At 44.2% G+C, this 15,472-nt stretch overlaps 1 protein-coding gene across 3 annotated transcripts in view; it reads right to left on the reverse strand.

Moving 5' to 3' along the window:
* MYRFL (myelin regulatory factor like) overlaps window positions 1–15,472 on the reverse strand; it is a 158,842-nt gene that overhangs the window by 90,048 nt on the left and 53,322 nt on the right. For all 3 annotated transcript variants that reach the window (XR_008379010.1, XM_053585944.1, XM_053585945.1), the window contains exons 3-5: window positions 3,960–4,027; window positions 3,649–3,862; window positions 2,856–2,947 (exon numbers count right to left, since the gene is read on the reverse strand). Coding sequence is in view for 2 of the 3 variants with exons in the window: in XM_053585944.1 (XP_053441919.1) it covers window positions 2,856–2,947; window positions 3,649–3,862; window positions 3,960–4,027 (374 nt within the window). In the remaining variant the exon portion in view is untranslated. The remainder of the gene's footprint in view (window positions 1–2,855; window positions 2,948–3,648; window positions 3,863–3,959; window positions 4,028–15,472) is intronic.

Raw genomic sequence — 15,472 nt, forward strand, 5'->3', positions numbered from 1 at the left:
TGCTGGTTAATCTGCTCAGCTCCAAACTGGAGAGGCAAAGATGACTTTGCTTCATTTTCCAATTTACAAATAGATTTTGAAGAGCTTCTAAATACTGGTTGTGTAAATTCATATATGTATATGTGGAATTCTTATAAACAGCAGATTGAGTTTTAGCTAAATTCGTTGTTTATAGGTAATGTTACATCAGAACTTTTGCCTTTTGCAGGTACTGGATTATTCAAATGTTAATCTTTCATACTTTTTTCTATTAAAGATCTCTAGATATTTTTACAGAAGTACTTTTCAGAACAAGTGTTAGAGTTTGCTGTTGTTGTAGTGTTCTGCTTACCGCTTGAGAATTTTGTGTAATTTAAAAATAAGCATTTCCAACACTTTCATTACTAGAGAAAAATTCCAAGTCAGGATTACCAAACAAAAAGAACTATTTCCTCTGCATATATGTGTTCTTAAAATTAAAAAAATATATATTGTGTGTATTGAAAAAAATAGTTAGGTTCTGAGAGTCCCAAATACTTAGAGAAAAGAGGTAATTTTTTAGACTTTGCAGTGTGAGTTTAACCAGCGTACCTCTCACTCTGGACCAAAAGCTATGACTCTGGCCATGGAAAATGCTTTCATATTTGAAACTCAAAATTTAAGAAGACTAACACCTCCTAGGAAGGCCTCTTAGATTTGGGGTTCAGATCAGGTAGGGCCAGGCCTCAGTCAGCAGGAGCTCACGCACCAGCAGCTTTCTTATTAAGCAAGATTTTCCATCTGCTCACACCAGCCCAGTCATCTACATTTTCAGTCCTACAAATGGGGCTCTGGGAACCTTGGGCCATAGTATACTACTTGGGAGAAGGTCACCAGAAAAGCCTTGTCAGTTGATCCAGAACATCTTCCCCATTCAAAACCGGAGATCCTGCTCCTGCCTGCAGGACTGGCCCGAGCTCCTCCTTCCTCCACAAACACGCTGTTTCCGCGGGACCTTTGTGAACACCCTGGGCCTTGGCAACACGAAATACGAGTGATCCACTGGAAAACGTTTGCTAAAAATATGAACTGTAATGAAAACCTGGCACTTGGATTAAATGAATCTTTGCTTTTTGTTTGTTTTTGGCCCTGGGAAGCTGCTCATTTTCATTCTGGAATTGTTGTCTGGAACCAATTATCTTTAGGCAGCTTCTCAGTGACCCGTGAATATGGCTTAAGCAAGGGATACAGGATTTCCTGTCTGTTGAGGTATTTCAGTTACTCTTCTGTACTTATTCTCTGAAGACAGTAAAAACTCTGTGCCATCTCCAGGGCAGGCAGCAGAAAACTGTCGCAGGATGGAGCTTCACCCTGGAAGGCCCGGGATGATTTGAGCACAGTCTGGTTTGATGAGGAAACTCTTGGAAGATTTGAGTGACTTGCCCTGGATCCCTTAGTGAGCTGGTAGAAGAATAAAGTGAGTAAATAAATAAAATTCCTCATCTGGCTAGGAATTTACTCAGCTTTTTATGTTTGCGAATCATAAAGAAGCTTCAGGCTACTGCAGGGGTCCCTGAAGAAATTAGGGTAACCTTGCACAGAAGGTGGGTGGAGAGCTCTGTGTTATCCAAAGAGGGGGCTTTAATTAGCTCTGTGTTGCTGGGGTTGAAAAAGGAAAGTAGAGCAACTGCTGGCCCCGGTGGAAGTGTGTAAACAGAGAAAGGAAGCAGTTAGAGGGTTCATTTATACAGGGCTGGATGCCCAGCACAGTTCTGACATAGCACCTCCCCCACCACCACCACAAGTCAACATCCAGAGCCCAGGCTGGAGCTGACTCCAGATGTCCCTCAAAGCATCAGCTGTAACCACAGGTCTGGGGCTTAAGCTGACGCTTGTGGCAGGGGTAGCAACCCCCGCCATGAGGCTGCGGTTCCCCCACCCGAGGGAGACCACACAGCATGCATCTCCTCTCAGGGTTGGGCAGTTACAGGAGAAGGAGCCCCAAGAGGGAAATCTTGCACTTCTTGCCAATCTGACACAGGATAGAAGAGATGGGTCCTGGTACCCTGAATTTGGGGCACTGTTCACACTACCCATATTGGGGTATTCACAGTGGCTAATGTCATTGACCTAAAGTATTATCCTTTTTCCTAGTAAGTGCTGTAGCCTTTACTCTGAAAATTCTGATGTTCAAGTTTTCAGATTCCAGAAGGCCAGTTAGTTTGCAACCTTCATCAGGTCTCTAAGTTCAAACCTGATGTGTCTCATGTTACATATAAAGCAAAAACACTGAACAGGCCGATCACTTGGGCATCAGATGATCCTGATGAAAGACTCCTAAGACGATCATACAAAACTTCAGAGATTACTGGGTTCTCGCCAATCTGAAGTGAGCATGAGGAAACATCAACTTCCTGCCTTCCTGCTCCACTGGGAAAACCCTCCCCAGTCTTACTTCTCCGAGCATCTTCCATGAACCAGCAGCATCACCACCTTGTTAGGACTGTAGATCTCAGACCCCAGAGACTTGATGGGAATCTGCATCTACCACAACAACCCACATGTCATACTGTGCACAGGGAAGGTGACAAGGGTTGCACTGGGCACAGCAGCAGGTGCTTCAAGCCACTGCCTGCTGCTCCACTGCCCTGGGCCTGGAGCCAGGGTCCTCTGAGACACATGGGCCCTGGCATTAAAAGACTGGCGTTTTACCCACACCAGAGAGCAAGAACAGCATCTCAGCCTGGGAGCACTTCTGTGACCTCACCTGCATGAAAGGCATATCAAGAGGGAAGAAACAAACGCTCAGACCCTGTCATTGGCCTTCCATGAGAGAGGACATTTATATGACTGCTCAAAGGCTGGGAAAACGCCTTGAAGCTGCCAGGTTCACTCACTTGGTCTGGAGAGGTGGGCCCACACCCCACAGTCCCTGGTGTCCCCCAATGACTGTGTGTACTTTCTCTTCTTGGTCGGAGGCAATGAGTCTCTAAAATCAAGAAACCAAAGTGAATATTAGCATTTTTCTTTGTTCTCTGTGTTATAATAAATCAAATTTTAATTTCCCAGGTCTCTCTTGTCTGCTTCCCTAAATCTAATTCCAATTAGTTACGGTCCCTTGAGCCCTACTCATCTGAAACTTAGGGTTGTTTTTTTTTTTAAATCGCAATGGATCTGAGATTCACCTACCTGAAAAATAAACTGACATTTACTAAGAAGACCCAGCTATAAAGTATAGGCATACATTTTACACTAAAAACTTTTTCCCCGTGGAGTTTTACCACAATTTTTGAGGACCTTTGCTCGTTTTGCCACCCTCTACATCCAAAAGGGGGAATTAAAAGGAGAAAGGGCTAGGAGAGCAGGGAAGAGAGAAGAAAAGAATGGAAGTGGCTGCTTAGTTGACATTTTCCCTGGAGCTGTCCAGCTGAGGCTGTGCACGCCAGCCGGGCTTCCTCCACCACCCAGAATCTTCCTGTGTATTTCTGACACTTTGGCTTTTCTTTAAATGAGGATCTTGGGTTTAGTGGATTTTTATTTAAATGATTGCCCGAGCCAAGCGCCCGGGGCCCTGCAGGGTCCTCTCTGCGTCTCAACACTGCCACCTGCTGCGCAGGGCCCGCTGTCCGCTCGGGGTTACCACCAGGGGCCGCCGGCTGCGCCTTTGCGGCTTCTGATCAGTCCCTTTACCTGGGGCTGTGGCACAGGGGCTGCCGACGGCAAGAACAGCTAATTCCCAGGCGGGAGGACGCGGACTGGTCCAGGGGGGCGGCAGGATGCCTGGTGTCCCAGGAGCAGCTGGGAAAACCCCCGGCGGCCCCCGTTCCGGAGGCGCTGGGCGGCGGCGTCCCGGGCGCGGCTGGGGTCCTCCCGCCCGCGAGCCTCGGCGTCCAGCCGCGCGCACCTGCAAGACGTGGCGACAAGTCTCCCTCTCTGGCGCCACCCAGCGTCCAGGGAGAGGCGTGACAGAGCCAGATAGGCAGACGGTGGGCGGCACTCACCTTTCACCTGCAGAGGACTGCAGGAGTCGGACGCAGAATAGGGAGGGGTATCCGGGAGCTGGTGGTGCCTGGGGAATAGAGACGAGCGTTGCTCCTGTGTTTCACTCTATTCCATTATATTTTTGTCACAGTGGGAGGCAGCCCCCAGTGTACAGTACCCAGTGCTGGCTCCAGCTGCTGGGTCTGTGGAGGCCAAGCCCATCGTGTCTTGCCCAGTGTTACGTCCTAGTTAAGCGAGTGGGCGTTGAGTCCCAGTTCTTCTGTTTCCTAGTTAAGCATCCATGGACAAGTACTAACCTCTGCAGGCCTCCATTTCCTCCACGACGAAATGGGGATAATTATTACACCTGTCTCACAGTGTTGTGAGAATCAAGTGAGATAACATATACAAAGCTTGTAACGGCTGTGTGCTCAGTCAAGTTTAGTTAATATTACTGCTTCTCATAAAGAAAATACAAACATGTAATGTGATGGATACCCCAATTACAAATTATATGAATGTATAAATTATCAAGGTGTCCCCCAAATATGTACATCTGTTATGTTTCAATATTTTTTTAAATTATTGATACTTAATATTTCCAAAGCACTTATACCAGGGAGAGGTGGCACACACTCTTGGGGCTGAAGCAATGTAAAGTGCTATCACTGAAGCAAGGATTTTTCCAGGTGTGCTCTGGGGGATCCCAAAGTTCTTGAAAGGAGCTTAAGAGTTTTACAAAAGAACATTTTAAATAGCTGGGAGAAAATAACATTTTTATGTTTTATATATGAAAGTACAAATAAAATTTTATTTTTTAAAAAATGTGTAACATCTTCTGTCCCAAAAGATTTACAAGTTCCTTATAGCCCAGAATCTTAGTGATTCTGTTAATACATGTGTGTATAAGCACCACCATCCTCCACTTGAATCTCTTGCTTGGAGAGTATGCTACCTTGTTTTCTTGGTCAATTAAAATACCAACATAATTCAATGAAGAAAAAAGTTTGCTTTTATCATTTACTAGAAAAGTTATTATGTATTTTCTCTTCAAACTGGTTCTTTATCATCTATTTACTTCCTATTCATAAAGGAAGAGAGAACACATATTTGCCTTCTTTCAAAACCACCACCCAAATGGATGTAAAGGGATAAAGAGGCACAAACCCAGATGATGCAGAGTTCGTGGGCTGACCACAGCAGACTATACTGCAGCAACATGGCAACAGTCAGAAATAGAACAGGTGACCATGGAATCAGTAGCCGGGAAAAAGTGAAACAGGACTGCCTGGAGATAGTGAAGGGGACACAGCTAGCTAATAAGAAGTTTTCCAACCAAACAAAACCCCATTAAAGCCAAGGACGTTGGAGTCACCTGTTTACTTCTGAATTTAGTAGTGAAGGTAAAGCTGAAAACAACAGGGCTGGCTGAAGGTTTTGGGGTAAGAAACAGCTGGATCCTTACCCCACCCATAAGGCTACGGCCATCCCCCCCCAACCAAAGCTGGAAAGGTTCACTCTCTGGAGAAACACACCCAGGGAAACCATGGGACAGAGTCAAACAGGTAGGGTCAGGGCCGTGGGTCAGATGCTGGGCTGAAAATGGAAGAATTAATTAAACATCTAAGCACTGATCTGTGAGACCCTTCTTCAATTGTGAGACCCTCCACAAGTAAGAAACTGGAATACTGTTCTCAAGAAAAAATGAATATATTCATGGGGGGGGAATGATCATTTGAAGTCACCAGGAAAACAGCCTGTCCCTGTCTGATCGCTCTAGCACAAAATTCATCCTTTAAGAATAATAGTTTGGGGCAGCACCTGTGGCTCAAAGGGGTAGGGCACGGGCCCCATATGCTGGAGGTGATGGGTTCAAATCCAGCCGCAGCCAAAAACTTCAAAAAAATAAAGGAGGAAAATATTTAAAAAAAAAGAAGAAGAAGAAGAATAGTTTGCACACAGAACTTCTTAAACAAGAACAAACCGGGGAGAGACAAGATGGCGGACTGAAGCCAGCTTTCAACAAAGGCTCCCGTCCAGAAGGAGAGTTAAGGGACAGGAATTTAGTAAGTATCCTGGTGGACTTGAGCCTCACCAAGAGAGAAGGCTGAATAACGCACATCAACACCGCTGAGGCAAGTTGTGATCACAAGGACGCAAACAAAAGGTACAAAATCCACCACCAAGCGGACGGGAGTCCCCCTCCCCCATGAGACCGGCTCTGTAGCCCCACAATTGAACAAGTGGGCAGAAATTAAAGCCCCTCCCACTACACTCCACGGGAGAGACCTTCTAAAAACTGGACCTACCTCCCCTACTGGGGTGCCGTGGCGTTCTCCTGCCGGACATAGGGCTGAATAAAACTTTGGGAATCCTTTGCCGGCAACCCTGAATCCCCGGCGCTCCCCTCCCGCCCACTGAGGTCTGGAGGCCTGTCCCCCAGGACTTCGGATCCTTGGGTGATTTCTCAAGGGGAGTGGACAGTCCCCGAGTTGCGTCTGGTCAGCATTGACTCTGAGGCGCGCCGAGTGAGGAGAGGGCACCGGGCTGAGGGGGAGTCACGCCTCGCGGCACTTCCCTGCGGTGCAGTGCACCAACCCTCCCCGGGCATACGGGGCCCAAGACTGAATCAGACTCTGGCCTCCCCGCTGAGAGCTGAGAACCCCTACTCTCACTCAGGGTCTGAGGGCCTATCCCCCAGGAGTTCGGCTCCTTGGGTGATTTCTCGAGGGGAGTGCACAGTGCCTGAGCTGCGTCAGGTCAGCGCTGACTCTGGGATACGTGAGCGAGGAGAGGGCACTCCGCTGAGGGGAAATCAAGCCTTGGCGGCACTTCCCTGCAGTGCAGTGCAAGAGCCCTCCCCGGGCACAAGACTGAATAAGACTCTGGCCTCCCCGCTGAGAGCTGAGAGCCCCTACTCTCACTCGGGGTCTGAGGGCCTATCCCTCCGGAGTTCGGCTCCTTGGGTGATTTCTCAAGGGGAGTGCACAGTGCCGGAGCTGCGTCAGGTCAGCGCTGACTCTGGGATACGTGAGCGAGGAGAGGGCACTCCGCTGAGGGGAAATCAAGCCTTGGCGGCACTTCCCTGCGGTGCAGTGCAGGAGCCCTCCCCGGACCGTAGTATTGCGTGAAACTGAATGAAACTCTAGCTTCCCCCTGCCCCACTCCCAATCCGGGTCTGGGCGCCCATCCCCCAAGAGTTCTGATTCTTGGGGGATCTCTTAAGGGGTGTGGACCCAGCACAAACTGCGGCCGCTCAGTGCTGACTCTGGGGCGCGGGACAGAGGAGAAAAGGGTCGCCTGAGTGCCCACACCAGAGCAGCAGTTCCCTGGAGGTAGATCAACAGCCGTTTTTTCTTTAACGGCAGAACGCTCACTTCTGGATATTCTGAGGCCACACCCCCTGTCTCCCTGGGCAACCAGAGGAGGCCACCTGTGTCACGACTCACAAACCCAGAAGCCTCCAGGGCGGGGCCGACCCAGAGAGGTGTTCAGACGCAATTCTCCAGCAGCAAAGACGTTTGAACTCAAAACAGCCCGTCTCCTGTAGGCGACGACAGGAACAGAGACAGAACCTCACAAAGTTGTCTGTTCTGTTCTGTTCTGTTAGCAGCATCCATCAGGGACGGGGCTAAGCCTGAGTGAACACCTCCTTCCCATCACCTGCATCAAACACTCAAAGATGTCAGGCCCCATCTCCTTCTGCTAGATAGCGGCAGTCTGCGGGGGCCTGGCAGACTTCCTCGCGATTCAGGCAGGTGCAAACCCCTGGAGTGTCTGTTCACTGCAGGCAACTGGGTTAGCCATCTGCAGAGATACCAGTGACTGGGTCCGACGGAGGGGCAAAGTGGGGAAGGAGACGTTAACCTTCCCAGACTGCTCTGTTTGCGGGGTGGCTCCTCCTGACTCCACGCTGCACTGGAGTGAGCTGTCTCAGAGGAGTCACCAGGCCCCTGTGATCCAGTTCCCAGAGACCTCTTGAACCCTTCCACCTGAGACAAGTGCCGATTGAGACAGTTGATTCGGACCTTTTGAACTGGGCTAATAGACTGAGGACTTTTCAGGTGGTGCCCTGGGTGTGCGATTGTAGGAAGGTTTGATTCTCCTTTTCCAACTGGGGCCAGAGGTGGGCAGGCGGGGTGACTTAATTGCTGATTTTTCCACACAGCTGAGACTTCAAGCCAGAGTAGAAGTTGCAATAGGATAGAACAGAAACCAGCTGAAAACAAGACAGAACCACTTTGCTCCACCACACCAGACAGGGCCCCAGTTTCTCAGGCCACAACACTGTACGGGCCCTCGATAAAACCCCAGGGGAAAAACCAAAGGGAGTAAACCATGGGGCGGAATCAGCGGAAAAACTCTGGTAACATGAATAACCAGAATAGATCAACCCCCCCAAGAAAAGATACGGCAGATGTGATTGAAGATCCCATTCATAAACAACTGGCTGAGATGTCAGAAGTCGAATTCAGAATTTGGTTTGCAGACAAGATTAATAAAATGGAATTAGGAATTCGTGGAGAAATTCAAAAACTGTCTCAAGAATTTAACGAATTTAAAGACAAAACCACCAAAGACTTAGACACACTGAAACAAGAACTTACAGCCCTCAAAGATATGAAAAATACAGTAGAATCCCTCAGTAACAGAATGGAGCAAGCAGAAGAAAGGATTTCTGACATTGAAGATAAAGTCTTCGAACGCTCCCAATCTCTCAAAGAGGAAGAGAAATGGAGAGCAAAAACGGATCACTCACTCAGAGAGCTCTCAGATAATTCGAAAAAACATAACATAAGGGTTATAGGAATTTCGGAGGCTGATGACGTGGCAGCCAAGGGCACAGAGGCCCTTCTACATGAAATTATGAAAGAAAATTTTCCAGACATGCCTAGAGAATCTGAAATTCAGATAGCAGACAGCTTCAGAACCCCAGCACGATTCAACCCCAAAAAGCCATCTCCCAGACATATCATAATTAGCTTCACTAAAGTTAACATGAAAGAGAAGATTCTCAAAGCAGCCCGGCGAAAGAAAACTATAACGTACAAAGGTAAGAATATTAGAATAACTGCAGATCTCTCTGCTGAAACTTTTCAAGCAAGAAGAGGCTGGTCATCAACTTTTAATCTCCTAAAGCAAAAAAACTTTCAACCCAGGATCTTGTATCCAGCTAAACTGAGTTTCATCTATGATGGAGAAATTAAATACTTCAATGACATTCATATGTTGAAAAAATTTGCCATAAGTAAACCAGCTCTTCAGGATGTTCTCAGACCTATCCTCCACAATGACCAACCCAATCCTATACCACAAAAGTAAACTCACTCAGAAACTTCGGATCAAACTCCAACTTCCACACTGGCGAAAGGATTAAAAATGTCCACTGGACCTTTGAAAAACTCGATACCCAAAATTCCACCAGACTTATCCTTACTCTCCATCAATGTGAATGGCTTAAACTGTCCTCTAAAGAGGCATAGGTTAGCTGACTGGATACAAAAACTTAAGCCAGATATTTGTTGCATACAAGAGTCACATCTCAACTTAAAAGACAAATACAGACTCAGGGTGAAAGGATGGTCATCCATATTTCAGGCAAATGGTAATCAGAAAAAAGCAGGTGTTGCAATTTTATTTGCAGATACAGTAGGCTTTAAACCATCAAAAGTAAGGAAGGACAAGAATGGTCACTTCATATTTGTTAAGGGTAATACTCAATATGACGAGATCTCAATTATTAATATCTATGCACCCAACCAGAATGCACCTCAATTTATAAGAGAAACTCTAACAGACATGAGTAACTTGATTTCCTCCAGCTCCATAATCGTTGGAGATTTCAACACTCCCTTGGCAGTGTTGGATCGATCCTCCAGAAAGAAGCTGAGCAAAGAAATCTTAGATTTAAACCTAACCATCCAATATTTAGATTTAGCAGACATCTACAGAACATTTCATCCCAACAAAACTGAATACACATACTTCTCATCAGCCCACGGAACTTACTCCAAAATTGATCACATTTTAGGTCACAAGTCTAACCTCAGTAAATTTAAAGGAATAGAAATTATTCCGTGCATCTTCTCGGACCATCATGGAATAAAACTTGAATTGAGTAACAACAGGAATCTGCATACCCATACAAAAACATGGAAGTTAAATAACCTTATGCTGAAGGATAGCTGGGTCAGAGATGAGATTAAGAAAGAAATCACCAATTTTTTGGAACAAAATGACAATGAAGACACAAGCTATCAGAACCTCTGGGACACCGCAAAGGCAGTTCTAAGAGGGAAATTTATAGCACTGCAAGCCTTCCTCAAGAGAACGGAAAGAGAGGAAGTTAACAACTTAATGGGACATCTCACGCAACTGGAAAAGGAAGAACATTCCAACCCCAAACCCAGTAGAAGAAAAGAAATAACCAAAATTAGAGCAGAATTAAATGAAATTGAAAACAAAAGAATAATACAACAGATCAATAAATCAAAAAGCTGGTTTTTTGAAAAGGTCAATAAAATAGATAAACCTCTGGCCAACCTAATCAGGAAAAAAAGAGTAAAATCTCTAATATCATCAATCAGAAACAACAAAGACAAAATAACCACAGACTCATCAGAAATCCAAAAAATCCTTAATGAATATTACAAGAAACTTTATTCTCAGAAATATGAAAATCTGAAGGAAATAGACCGATACTTGGAAGCACGCCACCTTCCAAGACTTAACCAGAATCAAGTGGAAATGTTGAACAGACCCATATCAAGTTCAGAAATAGCATCAACTATACAAAACCTCCCTAAAAAGAAAAGCCCGGGACCAGATGGTTTCACGTCAGAATTCTACCAAACCTTTAAAGAGGAATTAGTACCTATATTACTCAACCTGTTCCAAAATGTAGAAAAAGAAGGAAGACTACCCAACACGTTCTATGAAGCAAATATCACCCTGATCCCCAAACCAGGAAAAGACCCAACAAGAAAAGAAAATTATAGACCAATATCACTAATGAATATAGATGCAAAAATATTCAACAAGATCCTAACAAACAGAATCCAGCAACACATCAAACAAATTATACATCATGACCAAGTTGGTTTTATCCCAGGGTCTCAAGGCTGGTTCAATATACGTAAATCTATAAATGTAATTCAGCACATAAACAAATTAAAAAACAAAGACCATATGATTCTCTCAATTGATGCAGAAAAAGCTTTTGATAATATCCAGCATCCCTTCATGATCAGAACACTCAAGAAAATTGGTCTAGAAGGGACTTTTCTTAAACTGATAGAGGCTATCTACAGCAAACCCACAGCCAATATCATATTGAATGGAGTTAAATTGGAATCATTTCCACTCAGATCAGGAACCAGACAAGGCTGCCCATTGTCTCCATTGCTTTTCAACATTGTAATGGAAGTTTTAGCCACCGCAATTAGGGAAGAAAAGGCGATCAAGGGCATCCATATAGGGTCAGAAGAGATCAAACTCTCGCTCTTCGCAGATGATATGATTGTGTATCTGGAAAACACTAGGGACTCTACTACAAAACTCCTAGAAGTGATCAAGGAATACAGCAGCGTCTCAGGTTACAAAATCAACATTCATAAATCGGTAGCCTTTATATACACCAACAACAGTCAAATTGAAAAAGCAGTTAAGGACTCTATCCCATTCACAGTAGTGCCAAAGAAGATGAAATATTTGGGAATTTACCTAACAAAAGACGTGAAAGATCTCTATAAAGAGAACTATGAAACTCTAAGAAAAGAAATAGCTGAAAATGTTAACAAATGGAAAAACATACCATGCTCATGGCTAGGAAGAATCAACATTATCAAAATGTCCATACTACCCAAAGCAATATATACTTTCAACGCACTCCCTATTAAAGCTCCACTGTCATATTTTAAAGATCTTGAAAAAACATTACTTCGTTTTATATGGAATCAGAAAAAACCTCGAATAGCCAAGACATTACTCAGAAATAAAAACAAAACAGGAGGAATCACACTACCAGACCTCAGACTTTACTACAAATCGATAGTGATCAAAACAGCATGGTATTGGCACAAAAACAGAGAAGTAGATATCTGGAATAGAATAGAGAACCAAGAGATGAATCCAGCTACTTACCGCTATTTGATTTTTGACAAGCCAATTAAAAACATTCAGTGGGGAAAAGATTCCCTATTTAACAAATGGTGCTGGGTGAACTGGCTGGCAACCTGCAGAAGACTGAAATTAGACCCACACCTTTCACCATTAACTAAGATAGACTCTCATTGGATTAAAGATTTAAACTTAAGACATGAAACTATAAAAATACTAGAGGAGAATGCAGGGAAAACCCTTGAAGAAATTGGTCTGGGTGAGTATTTCATGAGGAGAACCCCCCGGGCAATTGAAGCAGCTTCAAAAATACACTACTGGGACTTGATCAAACTAAAAAGCTTCTGCACAGCTAAGAACACAGTAAGCAGAGCAAGCAGACAGCCCTCAGAATGGGAGAAGATATTTGCAGGGTATAACTCTGACAAAGGTTTAATAACCAGAATCCACAGAGAACTCAAACGCATCAGCAAGAAAAAAACAAGGGATCCCATCGCAGGCTGGGCAAGGGATTTGAAGAGAAACTTCTCTGAAGAAGACAGGCGCACGGCCTTCAGACATATGAAAAAATGCTCATCATCTTTAATCATCAGAGAAATGCAAATCAAAACTACTTTGAGATATCATCTAACTCCAATGAGACTAGCCTATATCACAAAATCTCAAGACCAGAGATGTTGGCGTGGATGCGGAGAAAAGGGAACACTTCTGCACTGCTGGTGGGAATGCAAATTAATACATTCCTTTTGGAGGGATATATGGAGAACACTCAGAGATCTAAAAATAGATCTGCCATTCAATCCTGTAATTCCTCTGCTGGGCATATACCCAGAAGACCAAAAATCACAACATAACAAAGATATTTGTACCAGAATGTTTATTGCAGCCCAATTCATAATTGCTAAGTCATGGAAAAAGCCCAGGTGCCCATCGATCCACGAATGGATTGATAAATTGTGGTATATGTATACCATGGAATACTATGCAGCCTTAAAGAAAGATGGAGACTTTACCTCTTTCATGTTTACATGGATGGAGCTGGAACATATTCTTCTTAGTAAAGTATCCCAAGAATGGAAGAAAAAATATCCAATGTACACAGCCCTACTATGAAACTAATTTGGGACTCTCACATGAAAGCTATAACCCAGCTACAACTTAACAATAGGGGGAAGTGGGAAAGGGGGGGGTGGGTAGAGGGAGGGGAATCGGTGGGATCACACCTGTGGTGCATATTACAGGGGTATTTGCGAAACTTGGTAAATGTAGAATATAAATGTTTTGGCACAGTAACTGAGATAACGCCGGAAAGGCTATGTTAACCACTGGGATAAAAATGTGTCAAATGGTTTAAAAAAAAAAAAAAAAAAACAAGAACAAACCATGAAGGATCAGATATTATCAGAAAGCTTTTGACGTTAAAGACAGAGAACAAACAACCAGATTAATAAGGAATCTCTTTTGTTTCTGATATGACTGGTAAATTCCTACTAGATCTGACCCTCCCCTAGTGCACACTTTAAACTCTGCAAAAATACCAAAAAACAAACAAACAAAAAACTCCACAGCTAACCAAAAGGGCACTGGGAAGTAGATAAAAGCAAGAACATTCTGGAGGGCCCCCAAACGGAAAGAAAGTCGTTGCACACACAGCGAGTTACTTGCTCGCAGCATTTAGCCTGCAGCTGGTTGACATGAGAACGGTGGTGGAGCAGCTAAAACACTGATAGAAACTTTATGGCCTGAACAACCAGAAAACAGAGTTTGGGGCAAACACAGCTGCTGAAAAGTGAAAGGAAAATCCTGGGAAGGAAAAACACAGAGGGGGAACTCCAGATTCTGCATATAATTCTGCCCAAGTCTCTTGCTGACTCCTGAGCCATCAATGTGCAGAGCTGGCTACACATAGCCAAAGAGAAAGGACCAGACTGAAGCATGGACTACTTCCCAGGAGAAAGAGTGCGCAGCTTGAGTCTAAGTGATCTCCTGCTAAGGCAGTGGTTCTCAACCTTCCTAACGCCACAATGTATTTTCATTGTTACAAAGGGGTCGCAATCCACAATTGAGAACTGCTATGCTAAGGCAAAAGTACTGCAGTAGAATTTCTGTAAGCTGACCACCCAAGGGACGGTAAGAAACTGATCAACATACAGAGGTGGTCAGCATAAGGAACTAGGCCTACTGTACTGTCCCCGTGGTGGATGTCTTGTCTATGAAAATTATGTTAACCTACAGAAGTGGTCAGTGTAGGAAGGTGGTCAACTGTGGAGATTCTACTGTGTGTATCTTATTAGGAGGAATATGAAAGAATCCAGACATTCACAATGTCCAGCTGCTCAGCAAACAAAGAGCCAAGAAAATGCAGCCCAGGCAGGAGGCAAAGAACAATCAATGAACAACCGCCCAGAAATGATCCAGACTGACAAGGATATTACGGTGGCTATTACAAATAAGTTTAATAAGAGGAATAGGTCCTTGCAAAGTTTATAGAATACAAATCTCAGCAAAGAAATTGAAACTATTACAAAAGAGCCAAATGTAAGTTCTACAATTGTAAAAATTATAGAAATAAAATTAAAAATTACTGGGGTGGGCTTAAAAGCAGAACTCAAAGATAGATCAATAGACACTCTCGAATCTAAAGAACACAGAGAGAAAAAGAGATTTATGAACCCCTGGAGATGATGTCATAGAAAAAATGCTTAAATCCATTACAGTCAAAAACTTCACAAATTTGGTAACTGATATAAGCTTATGGAGTTTTAGTGGATGTAGGTGTAACATAACAACTATAACATACCAGAGAGGATGGTCTACCTAAGACAGGTATGTCACTGTCACCATGTCACAGTGATGGTGTTCAAGTAACCCTTACTTAAAATGGTCCCAAAATGCAAGAGTAAGGATGCTGGCAATTCAGAAATTCCAAAGAGAAGCTGTAAGGACAAAACAATATAATGCCAAAGTTGCTGAGGTCTGTCATAAAAGCTAATCTTTTATCTATGAAATTGTGAAAATCATGGGATTCTTAGCAGCTGGTAAAATAATAATAATAATATTGATAATAATAACCTTCTTTCTAAACCTCTTCTTCTCAGACATACAATTGGTTTTCGTCTTTTGAAGAATGAATAAAGAAACACAGTCTCCTCAGGGCTGGATGCTACACAAATCAAAAGAGGAAGTTGCCAAAATAGACTCTGCCTCCGGCCGGTTGTATATTGTAACGCCACACACTGCCTCCAGACCAGCCAGAATCTCCTCCATATCACAGCCAGGCATGGTCCGGCATGTACCAAGTGCCTACTGTGCTGGTGACTCACCCACGGGGCCACCGCACAGGATGTGCAGGACTCACACACAGCGTGAAGGTGTGGTCTTCGTGTGAATGTCCAGGTAGGACACTCACAATTCC

Source organism: Nycticebus coucang, chromosome 3, assembly GCF_027406575.1.
Source record: "Nycticebus coucang isolate mNycCou1 chromosome 3, mNycCou1.pri, whole genome shotgun sequence".
Lineage (NCBI taxonomy): Eukaryota > Metazoa > Chordata > Mammalia > Primates > Lorisidae > Nycticebus > Nycticebus coucang.